The following is a 23,818-nucleotide window of genomic DNA, read 5'->3' as shown; positions in this document are numbered from 1 at the left end:
TTTGCCATTAAAGTACTAAGTTGGATGACACGTGACGCTTGATGGATGTACCAACTTAGAGTTTTTACCCTCCATTTGTCACGTATGCACCTGTTTGGAGTTCTTGGTGGTACCAATCCAATTTAACGAAACCGAATGAATGGTAAATTTGTCATAGGTATACTAGTTCGGAGGATTTTGATGGTCAAAAAGTTAATTTGGGGTAATTTTATCGCATGTGTACCATTTTGGGCGTTTTTTGTGGTCAAAAAATTAGTTTGAGATAATTTGTCACATGCGTGTTGATTTAAGGTTTTTTGTAGTACTAACCCTAAAATCAAATCAATCGACGAGGCTAACTCACATACATGAAGAATAGAGGTAGAGCGTACGGAGCTCATGAAAGCAAAATCTTCCCAAATTTTTTTAAATTTTTTTATGGGACTTGGGTATGTGCAAGCAATATGGTGAGCACATTAGAAGCAATGCATTAGGCCATAAAAGTAATTATTCTCGGATTAACAATACTTAAAGCTAATAATCTATTTATTATACTGATCAAGTGGACCATATGGCTTGCATACTTTTTCCCATGTAAATATACTTAAGAATCAAGGGACCCTAGGATGTGGAAAATTATATGAAAAAAAAGATTTAAATTTGCAATATAAGAGGGGAAAGTCTTAGATCTATACTCAAAAGAACATGCAAATGCATGTGCAAACTTCAAATTTCCTTTTTTTTTTTTACTTTTTAATTGAAAAAAATGGGAAGTGACATGTGGGCCGTTGATTCTCTGATCAATAGTTAATCATGTTTAAGCTGTTCCTTTACCGGTAATCATTGGGGGGGACAAAGAGATTATAATCCCGAGCCAAAGATGACTTTCGATTTGCCATGTGAAATGGTGTCCGAGGATGGTGTCGCTAACGTTATCTAATCTCCCACGGGAACGTTAATCTCCTGTTTTTTGAAGAAAAAATAGACAAATAAATCGAAGTGCACATGACCAAAATTCAAAAAACAAAAATTCATTAAGTCCATAAATATTGGTCAGTAGAAGTAAGCACAGACCAATGTGACTTGACAACAATCGGGAGGGAGAAGCTGACGTGTCATAGCGTGTGCCACGTCGCGAGGATTGCCACGTCCTCGTAAATGCCACGTCATCATAACTTAAGTTGTTGCACGTGTCATTATGGCCGACATAATTTTACCGATGCGTTAATTCACCGTGCATTAGGATTAGGTCTCGATGCTGATCAAACACTTCCCATCATCATTCATTTGATGTTCTAAAATTCGTGCGCGCCCATGTACACATAGAGTCACTCCCATTGCGCGAATGACGGTATTAAAATTGTTAACGTTTTTGAAGTATGGATTTACGGCGAATAATTAGAAACAAAAGCACCATGAATGTGCTTAAAAGATCGAATAATCGGTGAATCAAGAAGTTTAATGGAAGGGACGGGATGCATAAATATCTGTAGGACCTCCGAATATACTATGTCATGAAAGAAATCTGCAAAGTATGAAGTAAATTTGTGATGCATTTCAGTAAAATTGTTCAAAAAGTCATAAATTTTTTGCACTTTTGCAAATTTAGTCCTAAACCTTTTAATTTTTCCAATTGACTCTTAAACCTTTTCATTTTTTGCCAATTCACTCCATCCAATTAATTTTTGTCAAAAATTGCTGACGTAGACTCCGGCCGTCCTACATGACATGGCAAACGTACAGTGGACAATTTTAATTGGAGCCTCCCGTTCTGGAACAAATGCTTCGTTTTCCTTTTTTTCCTTTTCTTTCATTTTCTTTGTTATTTTGGCTTGTGTACTCAAATGCCCACGAATTGCCTGGTAAATTGTTCTCACATAATAACTCCAAGCTTTTTTGCAAGCACTCGAAATGAATTTGGACGAGCCTCACTGAGAGGTCAACCTCCCAACCCGGCGAGGGCGAGCCTTGTCCCCCACGCCCCCATCCTCCCCGGCGAGGCTCGACGTCACCATCGTTGGCCAAGGGTCGGCCTTGCCATCCCGGGTGAGGCTCGACCTCACCGGCTAGAGAAAGAAGGAAATAAAAAGAGAAAGAAAAGAAAGACAAAATCCATAATAAAAAAAAAAGAAAGTTAATAAGAAATTCGACTGATTTTCTCATTCAATCAGATTGAGATGGAGATGAGATGAGATGAATGTTTTTTAATCATATGAGAAGTGGGCATCAATTACTAGGCTTTACGTTAAAAAAAATGTTTGTTTGTTTGTGATAGGTCCATATGTATTGCGGGCTTAATTGCCATAATCCTGAAATTCATAGGGCTTGATCCAACTCAATTTTATAATGTTGATAAAGTTTTAGCAATCTATGTATCTCGTGGGGTGCAAATGCAATCAACGAATGTCCCCGCGATTTGGTAAATGACTTACTTTCGTCAGTCGAATTAGTAAGGCTCCATTTTTTTTTTTTACGGAAATTGAATGATTTGAAGAATACTTTTCGAAGAACGATGGCTTGTGTAGCGTACGAAAATGATATTTCGTTGTCTATGAAAATGTTAGATATAAATTGCTGTCAACAATGGAAATGTTTTTCATTGACTAATCATTTCAAGTGAAGCAAACGATCATTTCTTAAAAATTATTTTTTAAATCGATTATCTTTTGCAAAACGAATGGAGCCCGGATTTTATTTTTAGAAAATAAAAAAATCAAGAGCCTCGAGCCGATAAAGACTGAGAAAATTAACTCAAGAACAAATTTCATGAGGGACTCCATCATAGAATTCAAACCTAACCATTAATGGCGAAGCGATAGGAACGATGTAACCAATGAATACGTAAGATTCTATTGAAAAATGAATCATGGTGGATCGCTGAACGAATCAAAGGCTAATTCATTTATTCCGAGGATTCATGAGCTAACCCTACGACTAAAATAGATGTAGCGGCCAACGAATTGACTATCTTCGTTTTTCAGAATGATGCCTTTGGGAGCAGAATCCGACTGATTTCTAGTTAGGAAAGGACGTGAGCTACACGTGGCATGCCATCTCGACGCCACGTCACTGTCCCTCGGCTTCGCATCTGCGTTTCGCCACCAAATTTGATCGGATTCTCTAGTCCAAGTGCATCAACCATGAAGAAGGATGAAAATTTAGTTTTACGGATGATTGAAATGCTAGTTAGGTTTACCTAATTGTTAAATTCATCAAGTTTAAATGACGACGAGTTCCGACCAAAAAAAAATGACGACGAGTCGAATTTACCCGTTTGCTTGTTTAAACGTCCAGATTTGTGGAACTTTGGGTAGTTTGTACATCCGAGTTATCTCTAAGTGTTTTTTTTTCCCGAATTCGGCCCCCCTCATCGGGGCCCCGACCTTCTCAGTTCTCGCCTACTCCATGACATGCGTGAAACTCATATCGATCGGGTCCGGACGCAACTCTTTTGCTGAGCCCTAGCACTAATTGCACATTACTCTATTCACAAAGACTATTGAAGAAAAGAAAAGCATATTAATAGAACACAAAACCATGTTATTACAACACAAGAAAAGGGTAGAACATCGAAAAGGATCCAAGGTAGGACATGACACTCAAAACGGAGGCCGTCCACACACCAAAGGGAGACAAGTGATCCGAGGAAAAAGATCGATCCACGGTTTACCCAAATCTCTATACAGGGGAGAGAGTGGCGGGTCTTGGCTTCGCCAGCCTGCCGATGGACATCGCGGTGATGATCACCAGGAGGAGCAGGCCGGCGAAGGAAGAGATTATGGCGCCGCTGCCGTGGTCGCAGAAGGACCCGAACTTGTCGCAGATCTTGTTCCACCTCGCGTGGGAGTTCCCGTTCTTCCCTAACTCCGCCATGAACGTGGCTGCGCCGTCGCCTCCGGAGGCTAAAGCCACTGTCATCTGCTCCATAGCCATAGTTTTTCCTCCAATAAATATCGAATTCTAGCTACCCAATGTCAACTGAAAATAATGCATGCTCTCTAATTATAATCTCCCCTCTCAGATGAACATGAATTCTATGTGGGTGTGAATGAAACAAAACACATATGGGACCTAAGAAGAGGACGGTTGATCATAAGATTGGCCAAACATGTATCACGCATACCATGTCAAGAATGGCAATTATCACAAGACGCAATCCCTTGTAATCGAACTTATCACCCCAAATTTCAACGACTATCATAAGCAAGTTATGTAGACTGGCCATTCCATTCGCTATCACGAAGTACCTGCAACGTATGTTTCACTGATAGTGAGAAACACATTGTGTAAAATTAGTCTAACAAATTAAGTCAATCACGTGTAAAGAAACAAACGGGTCTACAGTTCGTCTGTCGCGAAGTCTGCAGATCACTTCACCGTTAGCTTCTGCCGATATTCATAATCATTCTCAGCCGTTTCGCTGTAGCCTCTTTATGTAAAAGAAGGTTTTTTTTAATGGGAGAGACAACTTACACAAACGCCGGGGTGTGTTGGAACTTGGCACTGAGGGTGGCCTTTATCGGCGTACTCCCAATGGTCGCGACTACCATCGTCTTGGTCTGCTTGTTGAGTGCCATGACAACCGTCGCCGCCGCCGTTGCGAAGAAGGCGACCAGCCTCAGTGCCAATAGGACCTGATTTCTTGGCGCCTTGGATATCGGCGTGGAGCCATGCATGGCCTCGGGCTTCGCTTCATTGTCGAGAGCCATGGATGAGAGAGAGAGAGAGAGACAGAGAGAGAGACAGAGAGAGAGAGAGAGAGAGAGAGAGAGAGGTGTTGATGCTTGATGGGAGAGATGGCGAAGTATTTATATAGGAGGGTGAGGAAGACAGGAAAGAGATCACTCAAGAACTTTTGCTTGTGTTCGTGGACCTAAAGCAAAAGCAGAATGTTTCGTGTTCAATGGTAGTCTAACCATTTCCAACTTTAGTTTCTCGTATTGTTGATGGCAGTTGAGAATAAACTCCGCCATCCCTTAGACATCTTTGTGCAACTCCATCACGTTTTCCATTAAGGGACATCTAAACCACGTACAGTCCACAGGAACTCGCCTCGTACATGCTCGGTGCAACCGCTCGGGATAATACCAAAGGGTTAGTCAACTCGTTGGATTTGACTTCTATGAACCAAAGGCCTGAGTAATTAGCATTTGCATCAACAAAATCAAGGCCAGTGTATAGCTCTCCCGATGGGTCTCGGTACTTCAGTGACTAATGAAAGTTAAGCGACTCCGTTAGTATACCAAAATATCGTTTAGATGAATAATAAAGCAAAGACCGACGGTCAGGATCAACTTCTAGCATACATCTCCCCGAAGAGATGACGTGGAAATAATACTTCAGATTCATCAACAAGCGCCTTCGAAGCAGTTTGTGACTAATTAAGGCGAAATCACCATTTTCTAGTCATTAAGCCCTAGTGAAGAACGTAAACTTTCATTCACCCTACAAGTGCATATCTGTGCCAACCAATGTCCCTCCATGAAGTGACTGAATGAGCTTGAAGTGCAGATATAAATGGTATTATCCACATAATGTACAAACCAACATCCATGTCCATATCCAACTGATAAAAGTAGATTACCTTTTTTCCAAGCTCATGCAGGAATATCAAGACTTTTATTCACTCTATAAGTATTATAGGGCCAAACAAATGAGACAAGTTTTTACAAGATCCTCAATACAGTGACAGGAATCTGAATGCACTGGAAGTACTAATGTCAATGTCCTTCTCACATCATATACACAACCAATAATGTCCATATTCGACGGATGGAAATGGATCACCGTTTCTCTGTCGTGACGCCGACAACAACATTAGTCACCTGAGACATCCAGAGTGACCGTTCATTTCGTTTCATCCATAACAAAGAGGAACTCATGCGCTAGGAGTACCAAAATGGGGTCTATGAAATAAGTAGATTTGCACAATTACCAGTTTGCCACTCTCATCAACAGACATGGGGTTCTCAACCACTACAGTTTGAGTAGATTGGGGCATTGACTGGTTGAACCACAAAGAAAATGGGGAATAGTGGTGTCAACAGATCGAAGCTCAATACGTTGCAACTGCAAGATCACACGATTATCTAACCAGAAAGGAAATGGAAGAAAAACCATACCGTTGAAGTAGACGGCGTTGTCCCTGACTGTGGTCCATCGGGTCTTTGTGATGGAACATAAACCCTCGGATTGCTCGCCTGCCAAAATATACGAAAGTGTCAGGGAGCGGGAATTAGGAGAATAAATTGTTTTAACCCTCAAAATGCCCAAAACGACTTATTATTCCACAGTGAAGGTTCAATAGCCCATGGGCAAACAGTTTAATCAATGATACAGTGTCAAATATTAGGTTCACATTAATGAGGAAAATCTCATGCAATTGGTTCCACACTAAAGGGAAGGCAAGAACTCCAATAAACAGAATTCACAGAATAAAGTGAACAATTTGGGACACTATAGAGGCCAGAAACTACTACAAGAAGACTGATGATACTTACGCCAACATTAGTAATGTAGTTACAGATTGCACACTTCACAGATGGAGCTCCATATGGGTACATCAGCATCGTCCGGCAGTTTCCACAATTTATATGAGAAGCTTTTTTGCAGTCACCATGACAATAGAAAACAAAGTAAGTTGCTGAGCAAGAGACAAACTGAGGAAACAGCATCAAACAAAATAATTGCAGTCGGGTCACACAACCATGATAACAAGGCCATTAACATCTTTAAGTGTTATTTAGGGTACAAATCAGCACATAACAACAATGGGGTCTTTGAGAATAGAAGCTCACAGGAAACAAATATTTGTACATCGCTGACAATCGAAAACAAAAGTCAAATATCGTAGCCCAAAACTTCAGTTTTTTATTGTACAAACATCTAACTCGTGATTGCATATTTCAACCTTGTTCACCTACCTTAATTGCTTCTCTCGTATATCTTAATAATAAAAAGAACCCACATACTTTGATAGAACCTAGTAATAAAATATGACTGGAGAAGATGATCCACTCTCAGCAGCAGCCTTATAGAATGTAATTCCTTGCAAAAGTTTGTGCAAACACCAGTTAGGAATGATCTCTGGGTAACTAAAGTACTCATTGATGACTCCAGTGAAAAGGAAAGACCAATGGAGGGAAACAAGGTTGAATACAGGTGAAGCCAAGTGCATAAAAACCGTATATTATTGGATGACCATCTGAAAACCGCAAGTTCACCAAGCTCTAGCATATCTATCATAATTTCCAGTCGTATAACATACTCAAACACTCCAGGGTACTTCCAATATGTACTGTAAAATGACCAACTACAAGCATGGAGACTCCAAGACATTTCACTGTGTCATACATGTCAAATTTAATATTTCTTAACTACCATGATATCTAAGCTAAATATCTCATGAAGCCAGATGGATAAAACAGAAACAAACTAATATCTGGACTAACTCTTAGAGACTTGAGCGATACTTAAGTTATCAGGGAACAAACTTATTTGATAACGACATGTCTCGCTACTCTCCCTGCCACATAAAACATAGATTGATAAACATATCAAACAGCACAAGGACAAAAAAGATCAACAGACATAATGACATCAAGAAGGAGTGCAAACATTAGAATTCTTGACCTAAAACTCTGATACCATGCCTAAGTTGTCAGGGAACAAGCCCATGACGAATATCAAGCATCTGTCTTAACAAGACTGAACAGGGATTAGTCTAGTCCACTTTTCTAAGTAGTATGTCTAAGGTCAACTGGATCGAACAGTGTCTGATCTCAAGCTGTAAAACGTCAACCTGTTAGAGCCATCGATATCTTAAAGACATGCCCATGGTAAAAGAAAAAGCAAAAACCCAACTGAAATCCACTAGAAAGTTTACACAAAGCAGGTGCAGTTTGAGGCTAAAAGCTACATGTACAGAGTCGTGGAGATGGACATGGCCAACGGTCTTGAAAAGAGAAGGAGGAGAAATTAGAAATGTCAGAGGGAATTGAAGGCGGAAGAGATCTAAAACTTGATGAGCAACCGTAGGATGCGATTCGTGTCAAAATGGAAGTCTTTCAGATAGGGTTTGGTGGAGAAGACATTTAATATAAGTGTAACTCAGTAAAAACAATTTCTTATTAGGTCTCTTAAATTGTCAGCCTAGGAAGGAATGTTCAATCCACGGTCAAGATGAGGAATTGTATTTTTGGGAGAGAGCAGGAATCTCAGTTCCTTCAGAATGGGGATTCAAGAATCAATGCACCCCTACCAAATGAAACAGGTGTCAGATCAGAATCATTATACCATTCTAGGTCTGATTCTTTTCAGAAAACAAGGCCTTAGAGTACCTGAATAATTCCATGCTACGGACACCAGAATGTAGTTGATAGTGTCTATCAAATGAATGAAAAAATTATCGTGTGAGGATACGAAAACACCCTGATCTTACTTCTAATAGATCAATGTATGATGCCAAAGGAAGTATTTTTCTCCTTATACTGCCGTTATAATGTCAAGATCTTAATAAACACCTCTTTCATCAGCAGAATATCCAATTTCAAAAACTCAAATCAGCAGCTATACAGAGACTGGTCAGTTCTGCTTGTCTATGTCAGGTTCTGACAATGATCCGATGTGAACTCAACAGGCATAGCGTCCCCTGAATTTCTAAAGCAAAGATATTAAGATGGAGTCATCCTAAAATGTTACCGCTACTAGTCCAATTTCAGTACTACGAAGCTTGTTTTCATCATCTTGCCAAATGTCTATAACAGGTAAAAATGGTTTGTAAATTGTCAAAGAAAATACACAAGCTCAGCACCTAAGCATGTGGCAGGCATGGGGAGTAAAGAGCCCCACAAATTTTAAGCTTGTAAAAATGTTAAAACTAATCCTCCAATTCCAGTACCACAAAGCTCGTTTTCATCATCTTGGAAAACGTTGATAGTACGCTTTATCCGTTGACAAAGAAAATACACTAGCTTAGCACCTACACAGGTGACAGGCATGGGAAGTAAAGAGCCCCACAAATTTGAGTGAAACCCACGTTCCAAATGTTCCAAATGCATTTCGATCTCCAATAATATCTCTCCCTACAACCCCCCCACCACAAAACAAAAAATAAAAGGTGGAAAAAAGTAAGTAGGCACTACTTCCGGAACCAAAAAGATTCTAAAGCAAAGATGAAGAAACTGAAAGGATTCTGAGCATATCTCAACAAACGACAACCCATAGTATCTCGATGCAGAGAGATTACTGAAAGCCTGCACTTCTAATTAGCTTGCCAAAGAAAGCATGAGTGCAAAATCTGAAAAACCATTAGACTCTTTCATAAGATCTCAAAAATCCCGAGCAGATCACTAAAGTTCGTTCTTCATGGTTCCTACTCTTTCTTCAACCAATACAACATCTTGCGCCACAAGAAGAAAACACTTCTCATGTCCGCTTCTTTTCACCAAAATGAATCAAAAGTTTTTCCACTCCAACAAGAAATGGTTCAAGAAGCAAAGTCAAGCATAATCCAGATATCAGATCCAAAAGTAGATGTTGTTATTCAACCTCTTCCAGCAAAATACTAGGATAGGACTCTTGACTTCCAAAAGGCCACTCAAGAGCCAACATTTTATCATCTGAAAATTAGTCATGCAGAATGATATCAGTATTTAAGGTGCAAAACTACTCAAAAGCCCCTTTTGATGGGACCAATAATGTGGCTAAGGAGCTAATAAAACAAAAGAATTAGCTTCTACTCCAAACCAACATCACTATTAGCTTTATATTTGATACTTAGGGAAATTGAACTGTTCAGCATTACAAACAATGATGTGAAGAAAGAAACTCTCAACAGTATTGTTAGAGGAAGTTAATTGTTATTTGGTGGAAAAGTACCAGGTGGTGTGACTGGTGCAAGGTTCACAGTGTGACAGCAGGAGCATCTCACGCTGGAAGCCCCACGGGAGTACATAAGCAGTGTCCTGCAACCTGCACATATAAGCTGGGCCATTTCTGAACCTGAAAAGGCAATATGCAGTCAGCCAAACACAACCACATATAGAATCTAATGAAATCCTTTAGAGAATTGAGAGTTAAACGTCATAATTGGCATTCTCATAAGCACATTAACACAAGTTATGGGACAAATGGGAACGCCACTACAACAATTATTTAGTCTCTATATGCAACCAAGCAGAAAAAAGTTCGGTTTCAGTTGCAGAAAGTGTCAATTCAATATTTCATAAATGATGTCCCAGAAGAATTAAGATAATCAGTCTTACCATCCAAACTTGCGGTCCTTTGTGTCTAGCACCTCTCAAAACACCAGGAGCTCTGGCTTTTACTCAATATGTAAGTGATGAAGACAAAATAGGAGGCTAGGGTGAATTGTAGTATCTTTAAAAGTGTAGTAGACTGAAAAGAAAAATAAATATTGGGAGGTTGAAAAAGGTTGCAGAAATCACGAAGGTCAAAAAGAAGAACATTGGAGAAGGATGTCGCAGACCATTCACAAGGAGATTGACCATGTTTATAAACAACAAAAATAGGTATGTGCTTATGCAATCAATACTAATTAAAACATCAAAGGAGTAAGCTGGAGACAATATAGATCACGAAAGTTACCAGGAGGAGGAACAGAGGTTATTGTGCTACATAATGCACAGCAAACATTTGAAGCCCCTCTTGGATAAAGAAGAAGGCTTCGACAGCCACTACAGACGAGTTGACTCTGCATAGCTGCAAAGTTGAGGACCTAGAATTGACATAAGCAAGCATTAGAAGCTTCTAAACAATTTCAAGATGCACATATGTGATTTAATGACAACAACTGCCTTCCCACTAATGCTTTAGATCAGGGAATCAATAAGAAAATGCCCCCAATTTCCCAAACTTTTACACTTTACGCATAACAATAGAAATGAACTTCATCCGCGTAAATATGAAAATGTCATAATTCATACTTGTATGCGGTTTACTACTTGGCCTAGTGAAGAGAAAACCTACAAAGAAAAAAAAGAATTGCAGACAAATATCAGGACACAGGAAGAAAGAAGCAAAATCTTCTCATACACCGTTAGTTTCCTAAGTCAAAAGGCCAAGTTTCTTTCACACTTAACATCAACAACTACAACCATCCGTGTACAGCAGACACCGTCCTAAGGTGATGATCCTGAGGTACAGACAATAATGGGGTAAAACACATTTTGGCCAGAAAAAGGATAGAGATACATTCATCTCGCATCATCAGTGCAAGTCACGAAATAGTCATCTGGTTTGTTTCAATAAGTGACTAAGAAATTAAACATTCTTGGAAGGGAAAGCTAAAAACCGGCAGCAAAAACAAGCATAATACGATCACATTGCAGCAATTTTCATGTCCTATGCTTGGCTACACTCCTAGTCCCATTTCTTTATGAGCTAGTTCGTACAGGAATCAGTTCAGATTGACCAATTCAAATGATATTTGTATCAATGACTCCTGCTATGCCATGCTTTCCCCAGCAAAACCCACAACCATTTGGCACTACTTTTGACATGAACTACAAGTAGCAGGCTGACAGAGGCCGTATCGGTCACTGCCTTCCTCCGCAACCTCTATCGGCTGTGATCGCAGCAAGATCCAAATTCGAGCCTATGGCAGCCAACACAGGCTCTGCAGCTGCCATCGCGATCGCCTCTATACCTTCGAACCATGAAGATAAACATTGCAAGAATATAAAACTGAATTCCGAGAGCTCACGCAAGGAACCTCGACGGCCTTCTCCAGAAATAACTCTCTAAAATCCAACAACTCTTCAGCCTTTCATAAGCGTAAATTCCAAAATCCACACAATCCTCCAAACCCAAACAACCTTCTACTAGCTTTCAACATTGCAATCGACAAATCACACCGGATATCTCAGGCTTACCTATCGATGCAATTCTTCGCCTCGAGTCTCAGCGACCAAGCCTCGAAATCGGGGTCGAGGATACTCCGGACGCGGACGGCGCCCAAGGTGCCGGGGAGGGGCACCGGAGACGTCGGTTGTCGGCCGCGGGCGCGGCGGTTGGCCTCTGAATCGGGGATGCCCGTTGGCCCGATCGCGTCTCTGTTCGCCTTGCGCGTTATGGTTTTTGTCTCTCGATGGATCGATTGTTGGACTTGGACCAAGGAGTTTAAGGAAATCGGAGGTTTTTGTTTTATTTTATTTTATTTTATTTGCTTATTTTATTAATTTATTCTGCAATTGGTGGGTTTTGAGATTTTTGATTTTTTTTTTTTGTGTGGGCCTTAATGGCTTGGATCGGATTGGGCTTAACATTTCGATTTGATTTCGCAAGTTCTAACTCGACTCGACTCGATTCGGCGATCACTCGAGATTGATTCGCCCGAGTTTTTTTATCGGGATTCAGCTCGAGCTACTATAATCTCTTATCGAGTTTGAGTTTGCCAATACTTAACTTGAGAGATCAACCAAGGTAATCGAAGTTTTTATTTTGATTTGTATATTTTTATTCTTATCATTAAGATAGAAATATCCACATAATTTTTTTAAAATTTTATGTATATGAACCCCACATGGACAAATACAAGGATAATTGTTCGAGCTTATTGAGTTTCAGTTTCTTTACAAATTGTCATTGTTGAATTGAATCAAGATCGAATAATATAAGTTTTTTTAATCAAGTTGAGCTCAAACGAGAGTTGAATTCCAAGCATTGAGCATGTGAGTCCGGTTGAGCTCGAAATTCTCATAGTATCGCCTCAACTTGACTTGATTAAACTCAATCTAATCCTTTCGATCGAAAAAAAAAACACTCAATTTAATTCGATGTGAATTTTAACAGGATAAAGTGTCCGTTCTAATAAGATGGACCAAAAATAGAAATAATAAAGCTGGAGCTAGACATAGCCGATTCCTCGGAACCGCCGGTTGCAGTTCGAGAACCGGCCCTTGAAGGGGCCGGTTCCAGTTCCGTTTTTTAATTTTAATTTTTAAAATAATAAATAATAAAATAAACATAATAAATTATAATCAAATTGTACATTGTAATAAAATATGGAAAAAAAAGAGAGAGAGGAGAAATGGGTTTGAACTTAATGAATTACCATTAAACGCCTACATATCTTTTTGATGATAAAAGAATCAAAGCCCATATAGTTCTTTTACCTTTGATAACCCCAACTTACCTTATCGTCAATCGTCGCTACCCGTTGTGGTATCCGTGACGGTGATATCTCCATAATCCTCATTAAAAAATTCATGTTCTCGATCCAGCTCTTGGTGTCGAAATCTACCCTTCATCCAATTGTTGACACAAGCTTGAGCTTCCACGGACTTCGAACTTAATCTTGAACGGCGAGAGTCCAAAACTAATCATCCAATGCTAAATGCTTGTTCAACTGCAACTTTTGAAGAAGAGATTGCTAATATCTAGGGAGAGATGAGAGCGGAACTAGGTAATCTATTGAGTGACTCTTCCACCACTCTAGGATTTGAAAATCTGTACTATGTTCTACATCACGAAACTCAAATTAAGTGGTTAAATATTTTTTAAATTCAGAAATACTACATGTTGCCCTTTTTTATTAATATTTTTTGTCTACTATTGAGCATATTGTACCATCTACTAAGTGAACTACCAACTTCGCTTTGTGAGGCAGTATATTCTAAAGATCCACAATCACTTAAATCATATCTAGTACAAAATTCTCCATATAATACTACTATAGATTCTTTAACATGTTCTTGTATATTTGAAATATCTATTAAATCTTTCAAATGTAAACAATCATGATAATACACATTCGAGATAAAAAAAATACTAACTAAATAGACAAGATGAATTTTGAAATAATAATGCAATCATTTTTTTCGTATTACTAAAATAATCCGATCTAATTCAGTATCTTTTTCATATTCACTAAAAACACTACCAATATTAACACACTTTATTAAAAATAAATGCATAGTAGGATAATAAATACCAGATAAAGTATTAGTAGCATCATTAAAAATTTTCAAAAAATCTAATTTTTTTTGCAAACGTCCTAATGTTATGGAAGTAAAGTAATTTCAGGAATATTTTGCCAAATAAACATATATAATAAATTTTTTTAATCAAAAGTTTAACGAATCAACTCGTAAGTAGAATTCCAACGAGTTGGAATATCTTTTGAAAACCTTTTTGCCCTTCTTCCATGTTGTTTACAAAATTTTCCCCCTGCTTTCATAAAATGGGCACGACTTCATAAAAATTTAATTGCACCATTTATTAAGGAGAGAGAAGTATCAAGAGTTCATAAACCATCTTATACACATAAGTTTAAAACATGGTAAACACATTTAATGTGAAAAAATTGTCCGTCAAAAGAGGATTTGCAAATATTTTCTAATTCGAGAATGGAAGCGGTATTCGCGGCGGTATTATCAAAACCAATTGAAAATACTTTATTTATCAAATTATATTCTTCTAAAACTTGCATAACTATTCTATAAATATTATGAGCCGAATGTTTTTCATCAAAAACTCGAAATGCAATAAGTCTTTTTTGAATGGTCTAGTCGTCACCTATCCAATGACACGTGACACTCATATAAGAATGAATTTGCCAAGGATCACTCCAAATATCCGTACCTAAATGCACACGTCTATTGAATTCAGCAAAAAATTTTGCTAAAGATTTTTTTTAATTTTTTATAAAGATGCAAAAGTTCGCGTTTAAAAGTACTTTTTGGAATAGTTAGTGCTTGGAGAACCAACGCGGTATTTATTAAATATTTCAAATTAAAATTTTCACAAGTAGTAAATGGAGTATGAACAAGGGCAACATATTCAGTTAATGTTTGTTTATAAAGTGCATTAGTGTAACGGAATAAAGGATAATAATTAGGATTGGCGTACTCGAAAATTTGTTGTTGCGTAGTGTCAATTCCCGCTTGCATTGGATGTTTTTTCGTCGGATGTCGATGGAATGTTCCGTAGCCATCTCCTTTCGTAAATTTATATGTTTGTGAACAATATTTACAATTTATATTATACTTACCTTCGCTTTCATCACGTACCTTATCAAAGTGCAACCACAAGTCGGATGTACTCTCTCGGCCCTTCCGTTCCGGCTTATTTGCCGTCGACGTTTCTTCGACACAAGTAAGATGATGAAGACTTTTTTGTGTTGGGACGTGCTCGACGTTTGGAATGGGAACAACGTTGATATTATCGTCGTCGTCTTCCCAACATGCATACTCACGAGGATCATATCCAGGAATAGGATATTTGGAATCTCTCATCGCCATCTTGGCATTTCCAGTATTTCCGCTTCTACTTGCCATTTTTGAGAGAATTGATCGGAAATCCAATTGAGAGAATTGAGGCGGGATCGATAGAATTGAGCAGATTGAGAGAATTTGGGAGAATTGAGAAAATTTAAGAGAATTGTTGAGAGAATTTGTGAGAAAGATGAAAGGAGGAGGATAGGTATTTATAGAGAAGGGGAGAGTTATTTAACTAAAAAAAATCAAATTTTTTTAAAGTGTGCAACGGCTCTTTGGGGGGAGGGGGGACAAAGAGCCGTTGGGCTCTTTCCCCACCAGGCCCACCCCCCATTTTAAAAAAAAAAAAACAAACGGGTCGGAACCGTGGGCCCGGTCAACGATCCGGTTCAAGGCCGGTCAACGGGCCGGTTACGGGCCTCGATTCCATTTTGGCCGTGTCTAGCTGGAGCAATATTTTCATTTTCATTTAGACTGTGCCAACACGTGTCCAATTATCATTTGCCAAATTTCACGTGAAAAGGACAAAATGACAATTATCATTTAAACAAATGCATAATAAACCAATTTATTAACTATATATTCATAAATACATTATACCTAATTTAATCAAGCATATAATAAAATCAAGTATTGGTGTCGAACATACATTAAATGAAAACTCACATTGTCGAGCTAAATATCTAAACAAGTTTTCAAACATGTACAAAATACACATCGACATAGCCAAGAAAAGAAATGAGCCAAACATTAAGTCATCAAATGGAAGAAATCGCAACTATATTCAACCGTATATTCAAAGCAAAGTTATATCAAATTTTATTGCGGAAAATAAGTAGAGATTAAATTGAATAAGAAAAGCGACGCCATGTAAAATAGAATTTTATCATCACAATTAAAATAAACTAATTTTACAAGACAAGTGTGTTTATAAAATTTCTCTTAAGTTGGCGAATGCGAATGTTCGAGTGGAGTCGAGTTTAATCGAGCGAGAGAAAATCAGGCATGTTGAGGTTTATATACTTAAAAAACGAGTTGATCTTGAGAATGTTGAGTTTTTAGCGAATTGAGTTCGAGCGTAGGAAAAAAAAAAGCACTTGGCCAAGTTTGAGTCGAAAATGTTTAAAAAAAATTTGAGGGTAAAATGGTCATAAAAAAATTGATAGTTGTTAAAAAAAAAAAATCACTCAGAATTTCATTTGCCATAGGTATCTTTTCAAACTACCCACCGGCCCATAGACTAGGTCATCTCCCTCCTAATTGGCTTTAGGGGTGAGCAAACTGGATCGGACAGGTAGGGTTGGTCCGGTCCTTGAGGGAGGCGGTCCGATCCCCGAGCCCAATAAATGGGACCGGTGACCGTGCCGTCTAGTCCTTGGTTCTAGGTGGATGGGACCCGCCCAAGCCGCACGGACCGAACCACCTCTATATATATAATTAAAAAAAATGAGGCTTTCATTTATTTTCAATGTTCATTTCTCGAGTCATTTTTATTGGTAGGCTATACATTCTTGACAAGGTGTCTCCAGAACATTCTGCATATATGTCATGTCCTTTCCCCGTCAACAATAATAGAAATCGTAAAAGAATTGAGTAACAGTTTAGTTGGAACCATGAAAGCATGTCCGAGTTGAACACAAGTGAAACCACTTTACAAGAATGGTTAATATCAATTTCTTTTTGAAATTCGGATAGCCCCTCAATGTTATGAATGTAGTCTATCTTTTTTATTATGGTGTTTTCTAGTGCATTGTGTGGTGAGTGTACACCGATATGTTCTTTCGTGAAGGAAATGATTCGGTTGATTCATTTAATATAGTGAGAGCAATTTTTTACTGTTCATGTGTTTCGGTTGTTCATTTCAATGAGTAGTCTTGTATTTTGTTTCGCACACTTGTTTGGATGTGGAATCCGTTTAGTGAACAACATCACTATTAGTATGTCTTCACCACCAGGTTTTTTCGATTCTCATCCTTTATACATATATATTATGTCGGCGGTTAGACCAATGTCATTGTTATGTCTACCATTCCGTGAAGACACGCATTTATTATGAAGGTGATCAAATTGGACTAGCATGCTTTTTTTTATTCAATCGGGGGTATATATTATAAATTAACATGCAATCGAAACATATTGTATTTCAAGGGTTAGATTTCTATAAGCAACTGGTATTAGCGGTCCCACTAGGCCGGGATCGGGACCTACCCGGACCGCCGATCCTGGGCCCGGTCCAATCCGATCCCGATTCGGTTCTTAGTCCCGAAAATTTGGGAACCGGGATTACCGATCCGATCCCCAATTCCATACGGGGACAGGGCCGGCTCGGACCATGCACACCTCTACTTTCCATGCCCCTCAATCTCTTTAGAATTTACTTTGTCTAGATGTTAGCTCCGTTTGTTTTTTTGGTACCGAAAGTTAAATGATAGTAAGTTCTTTTTCGAAAAAAAAAAAAAATACCCACCGGCGGAGTCTGACAAAAATAAAAAAAAAATAGAAAAACAACCCGCCGGCGAGAAATCCGCCATGTCATCGATCCGTGTTCACCCAACCAAAACGCAAGCCGTTCACCTACCTTCATCGCACCGTCCGTTGACGAGCCATCTACGGTCCGTAATCACCAAAATCCCGCCACGCGGATCGCGACGTTCGTCCGTCGATGGCACGCAATCCAACGGCCGTGCAAACCAGCTCGAGAAGCACACAAAAAAGAAAAACTCATTATCTCTCCCCCGCCATTATAAAACGCGCGCAGCGTCTCTCCTTGTCACCTCCACAGTTTAAATCCACAGCAGAGGACGGTTTTCCATTCAAGCGCATTTTCCGTCTTCAAAAATTTTCCCTCACTTTCTCGAGAACAAGAGAAGATGTCGGGCCGCGGGAAGGGTGGCAAGGGGCTGGGCAAGGGCGGGGCGAAGCGCCACCGCAAGGTCCTCCGGGACAACATCCAGGGCATCACCAAGCCGGCCATCCGCCGCCTGGCCCGCCGCGGCGGCGTGAAGCGCATCAGCGGCCTGATCTACGAGGAGACCCGCGGGGTCCTCAAGATCTTCCTCGAGAACGTCATCCGCGACGCCGTCACCTACACCGAGCACGCCCGCCGCAAGACCGTCACCGCCATGGACGTCGTCTACGCCCTCAAGAGGCAGGGCAGGACCCTGTACGGCTTCGGCGGCTGATCCCCCCCGTCAGCTAGGTTTTCGCTTAGACAGGTGCTGGGGAATTTGGGGCTGTATATGGAAGTCTAGGGTTTCTTCTGCCTTGTTGTCTTTAAGGTAATTTTTAGCTTGGATTGGGCGAGTCGAAGTGGATTTTGATGGTCCTTCTCTCGTGTAGATCGTGTTTCTTTCGATTTCCAGTCGAATTAATGAAGATTAGTTTCCCAATTTTCCCGCGACCCATCTCGTTTCTGCGCATTTCAGTTTCGTCTTCTGCTGAATTGATTGGTTTTCGTTGGTGTTCTTGGGGGGGTTAATCTGAGCTTTCGGATCTGGAATTGAAAATTCGGCAGTAGAAAAAGGGTAAAGTTGGTAGGAAAAAATAACTCATTGATCAAGTCCAAACAAATTCACGTGGGATGACTCGATTTATCTAATCAAGTCCTTCTACTTTCACAAATTCCATAATCAAGTCCTCCGTTGCCAAGATTCGACCAAATCTGATTGGGTAATCCAAATTGACACAATCCTTGGACAACGTCGTAGTGTGACATTGGATGTCCGTTCGCTGTGTGTTTTAATGTTGGGAAGATTTTCTGTACCATGGGTTTTGTTTTGGCATCGTTTTGATGACCTCGTCAGTTGAATTTGATTGGATTTGCTGCCAAAGAGATTAGAAAATTCGTGGAAATTAATGGACTGGGTTAAACAATTTAGAAGTACATGGGCTTGATTTGAAAAAAACACACAAAGTACCAAGGACAAAAAGCTGAGTTCCCCTGAACTTTAATTTGAGAAGCACTAGTTGTATAATGAGCTATGCTAGGCAAAATCAAACTGATTACAAAGTCGTTATGCTTTTCTACGGTAGCAGAACATCTGTTCCCCCTTTTGTATTAACCACCATATTAAAGCTGCATTTCTTCCATTTATTGGAATGTACAGATCAAAAGGACCACAACCATATATACAATGGCTAGGAGATATTTAAAGAAAGTAGGAAAAGTGTTAGAAATTTATTATATTTGTGCTAATTTAGTCTTAAAATTTTTATTGATGCCAATTCAGTAATAAACCTTTTGACTTAAAGTCGATTGAGTTATTCCGACTAATTTTGGTATGATATTACTGACGTGAATGATGGTTTATGTTGCACAACTGACGTTAGCATGGATGTTTTTTAATAGTATTTTAATAATTTTGGATTTATTTTTTCTTTATGTTTTCCCTTTTTTTTTTTCCTTGTCTCTTTTTTTGGGTTCCTTCGATGGTTGGCAAGGATTGGCCTTGCCAGTGTTTGCCCTCTCCCCAGTGAGGTTGACTATCGCCCGTGGTGGTGTGGGCCACAAAAAGAAATAACAAAGAAAAAAATTTTGAAAAATGTCGACGTTAGTGCTGATCGTGTCATGCAAGCTGTCCGTCTTTCACGTAAGCAATATTCAGTTAAAATTTGCCGGAAGGACCAAATTGGTTATAGGTTTAAAGATTTATGACTAAATTGGCATAAATAAAAAGGTTTATGATTAAATTGGCACTAATATAATATATTTATGAATTTTTTGACACTTTTCCCTAAAGTAAATACACAATTATTGACAACTTATGAAGAACAAAAATGATTAACACAATGGTCCTTTGACTGGATTTTTTTTTTCCCTAATCGTGTATCTTTCACAAATTACACAATGATCTTCGATTAATCTTCCTGTTACACTTCCCTCTTCCATCTTCAGTCGCCTGCTCTGCTTATTCCATATATGCACCCCATATGTCCCCTCACTCAGCTGCGCTATCTTTGCCACCGCCCATTTCGCCTCGGTCCAAGTCTCCGGCCGCCTGAACAGCCCTCCGTTCCTCGTCCAATCCACCGGATAAAAAGCCGTCGGCGGCAAGACGTCAAATTCGAAACCCCTTTTACCATTCGCTCTCTCAATCACTCTAGACACCAAATAAGGTCCGTTGTGTCCCCATCCATTACCGTCGAAGGTCAAGGCCAACTCCGTCATGAACTTCAGTAAGAGCGGGTGGTTCTTGTTGAATGCCGTCACCGCGTTGTTTAGTCTCGCCCATCTCCTCGACATGGCTTCCATGCTTTGAGCACCAATCGAGTTTCGCAACCCCGCAAAGTCCTTGAGTACTATGACGTCGGTATCTAGATACAACGCGCCTTATTTGAACAAGACGGCGGTTCTTATCAAGTTTGAGAGATTCTGAGCTAATGGAACCTCGCCCGGATCCTTTGTTCCGATCTTCATACCGTCGAACCAGTCCTTTGACGGCGTGTTCTTGAACAAGAAGGGCAAATCCAGAGCTACTGCGATCACCTTGAAGCCATGACCAAGAATGGGCTTGAATCTCTTGAACCATAGTTTCAAATCCATGGTTCTCGATAACATGACTAAGCAACCATATGGGTTTGATTTGACGAGGCTCTCCAAGGCCGAGAACTCTCTCCTCCCTAACGGCCTCGCTGGCGAGATCCACGTAATGAAGAACTGTACCGGGCAATTATTCTTCCGGCCGAAAAAACCAGTCAACCGGCCGTGAAAACGCCACGTCAAGCTGTCCGACTTGAATATATCGAGTTCCGGCAAGACTCTCCGGAACCACGAGACTCTCTCTTCTCCCGTGCCGTTAACTGGAGCAACAAGAGGTCTCACGCCCTCGTCGTCATCGCCGTCTGCTTCCACTTCTCGGATTTCGATAGCCTCCTCGTGCACGGGACGAAGCTGCAAGCGCCTGAACGACGGCTCAAGAATTCTTGCTTCCGTCTCGCGAGTTGCTCCGTGAATTACTTAGAGGAGTTCCTCCATTGGAGCTCAAAGAACGTAGAGAATGGCCCGAAAAGACAAAATTACCCGCAGAAAGAGCGACCAAAGTAGCTCCAAACGCCAATGCAGAGAAGACAAGTGATCTTGCTCCAGCCCGACCAAGGACCCGACAGCAGCTCAGCACTCTCTTATAAATTCTCTGCAGTGCCGCGAAGATTTTAGGGCAGAGAAAGAGAGAAGGTTTGAGTGTAGGAGTTGCTCATTAAATGGTTGTTTAAAAAAAAAAAAGTTTGATTATCTGGTTTAAATAGGCCAAATGGCTCGTGAACCTCAGTGTCTTTTTAGAAAATGATAATAATTAGTTGCATCTTTTTCATATGAAAAAGAAAGAAGGAATTGTTTATGGACGATAAGGGTGAGCTGCCAAAGATGCTGAGCAAAGACTTATTTTGTGATTTTGCACCAGTTGATCAAACTTGAAAGAGTGATGGTAACTACTTATGACCTTCAATTTCATTTCCTATAATCAGAAGAGTGGCGTGCGACACGTCGATGGAGCGGAAATTAAATAATGTCAAATTCCAGAAATGACATGCGTACCCATGTCATATTGCACTTGTCAAATTAACGCGATCGAGTCTTTCTTGTATCACCGTTAATTTATGTAATTTAAAGAACAAATAGCATGTTCTCCTTGAATGTTCGTCTATATTCCGTTTATTTTTAAAACAAATACTTCTTCAAGGTGGGGGGAGAAGAGATTTCGAATAAGGGCCTAAAGTGAATCTTTTTTCAAAGAATGGCCTGAAATAGCCATGACTAATTCAAATAATGGCCCGACCTCGTCGGTTGGTCAAGGGCATGTTGCCACCCCTCCGATGATGGGCGGCAGCCACATGTAGAGGGCTTGGTTTTTTCTTTTTGTGTTTTTCTTTTTTAAGTTTTATCCATTTTTTTAATCTTTTGTTGAGTTTAACAACAGAACAAAGGGAAAAAGGAAGAAAAAAAAAAGGTTAAGGACGAAAATGCCCTTAACCAGTCGGTGATGACACTTGAGACCGATATAACCATTTCAAGTATTTATTTGAAATAAGGTCCATTTCATACATTTATTTGAGAAAACGAATCCACTTTCAATACTTATTTGAAACAAAGTCCACTTAAGTCCTTTATTTGAAATTTTCTCTATTGTGGGATACTTGCAACCAAGGAAAGTTTTCCCCGACAAGATCGTCGGATACGGTAAATCTCAACCGTAGATGCACACACCATCATCGCTTATTTTGCATAAAGCATTCATTGATTGAGAGATCGTTTGGTTAGAAATAATTGACAAGATTGTCAGATCATCAAATTAGCAACTTCCTTGCAATTATCACCAATTTGCCATGTTCCCAGCTTGACAGATGTGTCCCTCTCACGTACCAGAAACGTCATGTCCACTTCTCAATTAGATCTTCCATATGATTGGCTTCCAAGTGAATTAAAACAAAAGAAAATCTAGATTCTTTATTGATTACATTAATTGGACCGTCTTATTATTAATTACATCGATTGATTTAATCACCATGTTTATCGAAAAAGAATCTTGGGGTTAGGGGATCATGTCCCCACCCCCACAAACCATCACCATGCACGTAATCATTTAATTAGCTAAGACAACTTAGGCTGGAATCAATCTAACTTGCACGTAATCAATTTGAGGAACATCCAAAGCAGAGCTGGCTCAGTTCGACAATGTCGTGAACTCTGAACTTGCAGGGAAAATAACACTAGGGTGACGCAATTTCGTCTCGGTGCTCTCGAAGTGTCACGGGACGGTCCATTGAATTAAACTTTGGTACTCCGTGATTGTTAGATAGTGGGAGAAGTATTAAAAAAAATCATCTATCTATTATGTTGGTATCAATTCAATCTTAAACTTTTCAATTGAACTAATTTAGTCCTACAACTTTTCAAATTGGCACAAATTTGGTTCGTCTAGTCAATTTTAATTGGAAATCGCCGACGTGGAGATTTTTAACAATATATATTTTTTTTAGTTTTCGAGCGGGCTAACGACAAAAAGAAAAAATATAAAAGAAAAATAGGACAAAAACATAAAAATATAAAAATGAAATTACTAAAAAAATCTTTAAAATGTCCACATCAATACCGACCATGTCACGTTGGACGACCGGCGTCACGCCGGTGATTTTCGGCCTATATTGGCTAGATGTACGGAATTGATACTAATGTAAAAAGATTTAAGATTAAATTGGTCCCATTGAAAGTTTTAGCATTACACAAGTACGATGCAATGCGTTTAGGAATTTTTTTTTTTTGGTACTTTTCTTGCTAGACAAAGCATTCACGTGATCCTTTGGGAGCAATTCGATAATTTCTTCTCTTCTTATGGTGCGCGTTCGATGTTAACAAGAGTTTTTTTTTTTTTTTTTATATCCATGATCCGTCAGCCGTAATCGAGCCAACTCACCAGCCACCCTTTGGGCGGGGCGAAGGCCCTTTCCGACGGCGACTATACCCGAAGGGAGGCCGGCCCCATGGCCTACTAGCGGGGGCCCCCCACTTAAGTTCGAGAAACGTAATTGGAGAGTTTCAAACCCCTAACTACCGAAAGGGGTTCGATTCTCACCAAACACGCCATGCCCGCGGTGGGTGATGATAA

General features: G+C 39.7%; 3 protein-coding genes and 1 pseudogene across 3 annotated transcripts; 1 reads left to right on the top strand and 3 right to left on the bottom strand.

Moving 5' to 3' along the window:
• Positions 1 to 3,483: 3,483 nt before the first annotated feature.
• LOC115745720 (CASP-like protein 1B2) lies at positions 3,484 to 4,729 on the bottom strand. Its single transcript, XM_030681284.2, has 3 exons — positions 4,453 to 4,729; positions 4,103 to 4,226; positions 3,484 to 3,897 (listed from the first exon to the last, which is right to left on the bottom strand). The coding sequence occupies exons 1-3, from the start codon at positions 4,686 to 4,688 to the stop codon at positions 3,658 to 3,660; spliced, it is 600 nt and encodes a 199-aa protein (XP_030537144.1). The 5' UTR covers positions 4,689 to 4,729; the 3' UTR covers positions 3,484 to 3,657.
• Positions 4,730 to 5,466: 737 nt separating this feature from the next.
• LOC115745721 (protein LSD1) lies at positions 5,467 to 12,127 on the bottom strand. The gene is made up of 7 exons (XM_048271206.1): positions 11,874 to 12,127; positions 10,588 to 10,709; positions 9,860 to 9,981; positions 6,480 to 6,590; positions 6,102 to 6,179; positions 5,915 to 5,983; positions 5,467 to 5,804 (listed from the first exon to the last, which is right to left on the bottom strand). Exons 2-7 carry the CDS (start codon positions 10,697 to 10,699, stop codon positions 5,763 to 5,765), a joined length of 534 nt encoding a protein of 177 aa, XP_048127163.1. The 5' UTR covers positions 10,700 to 10,709; positions 11,874 to 12,127; the 3' UTR covers positions 5,467 to 5,762.
• A 5,866-nt stretch (positions 12,128 to 17,993) lies between these two features.
• Positions 17,994 to 18,607, top strand: LOC115745791 (histone H4). Its single transcript, XM_030681395.2, has one exon. It carries the CDS (start codon positions 18,089 to 18,091, stop codon positions 18,398 to 18,400), a length of 312 nt encoding a protein of 103 aa, XP_030537255.1. The 5' UTR covers positions 17,994 to 18,088; the 3' UTR covers positions 18,401 to 18,607.
• Positions 18,608 to 19,998: 1,391 nt separating this feature from the next.
• LOC115745742 lies at positions 19,999 to 22,587 on the bottom strand (annotated as a pseudogene).
• Between the last annotated feature and the right edge of the window lie 1,231 nt (positions 22,588 to 23,818).

Source organism: Rhodamnia argentea, chromosome 10, assembly GCF_020921035.1.
Source record: "Rhodamnia argentea isolate NSW1041297 chromosome 10, ASM2092103v1, whole genome shotgun sequence".
Taxonomy (NCBI): Eukaryota; Viridiplantae; Streptophyta; class Magnoliopsida; order Myrtales; family Myrtaceae; genus Rhodamnia; species Rhodamnia argentea.
This window is presented reverse-complemented; position numbering and strand designations above follow the sequence as displayed.

Bases quoted from the DNA above. Each gene is read 5' to 3' on its own strand.
- LOC115745720 (XM_030681284.2), bottom strand. From the start codon at position 4,688: ATGGCTCTCGACAATGAAGCGAAGCCCGAGGCCATGCATGGCTCCACG. The intron at 4,227-4,452 runs GTAAGTTGTCTC...CATACGTTGCAG, and splicing joins CAACACACCCCGGCGTTTGT to GTACTTCGTGATAGCGAATG. The intron at 3,898-4,102 runs GTATGCGTGATA...GCTATGGAGCAG, and splicing joins TAATTGCCATTCTTGACATG to ATGACAGTGGCTTTAGCCTC.
- LOC115745721 (XM_048271206.1), bottom strand. From the start codon at position 10,699: ATGCAGAGTCAACTCGTCTGTAGTGGCTGTCGAAGCCTTCTTCTTTAT. The intron at 9,982-10,587 runs GTAACTTTCGTG...TTGCCTTTTCAG, and splicing joins AACCTCTGTTCCTCCTCCTG to GTTCAGAAATGGCCCAGCTT. The intron at 5,805-5,914 runs GTAATTGTGCAA...TGGATGTCTCAG, and splicing joins TTGATGAGAGTGGCAAACTG to GTGACTAATGTTGTTGTCGG.
- LOC115745791 (XM_030681395.2), top strand. From the start codon at position 18,089: ATGTCGGGCCGCGGGAAGGGTGGCAAGGGGCTGGGCAAGGGCGGGGCG.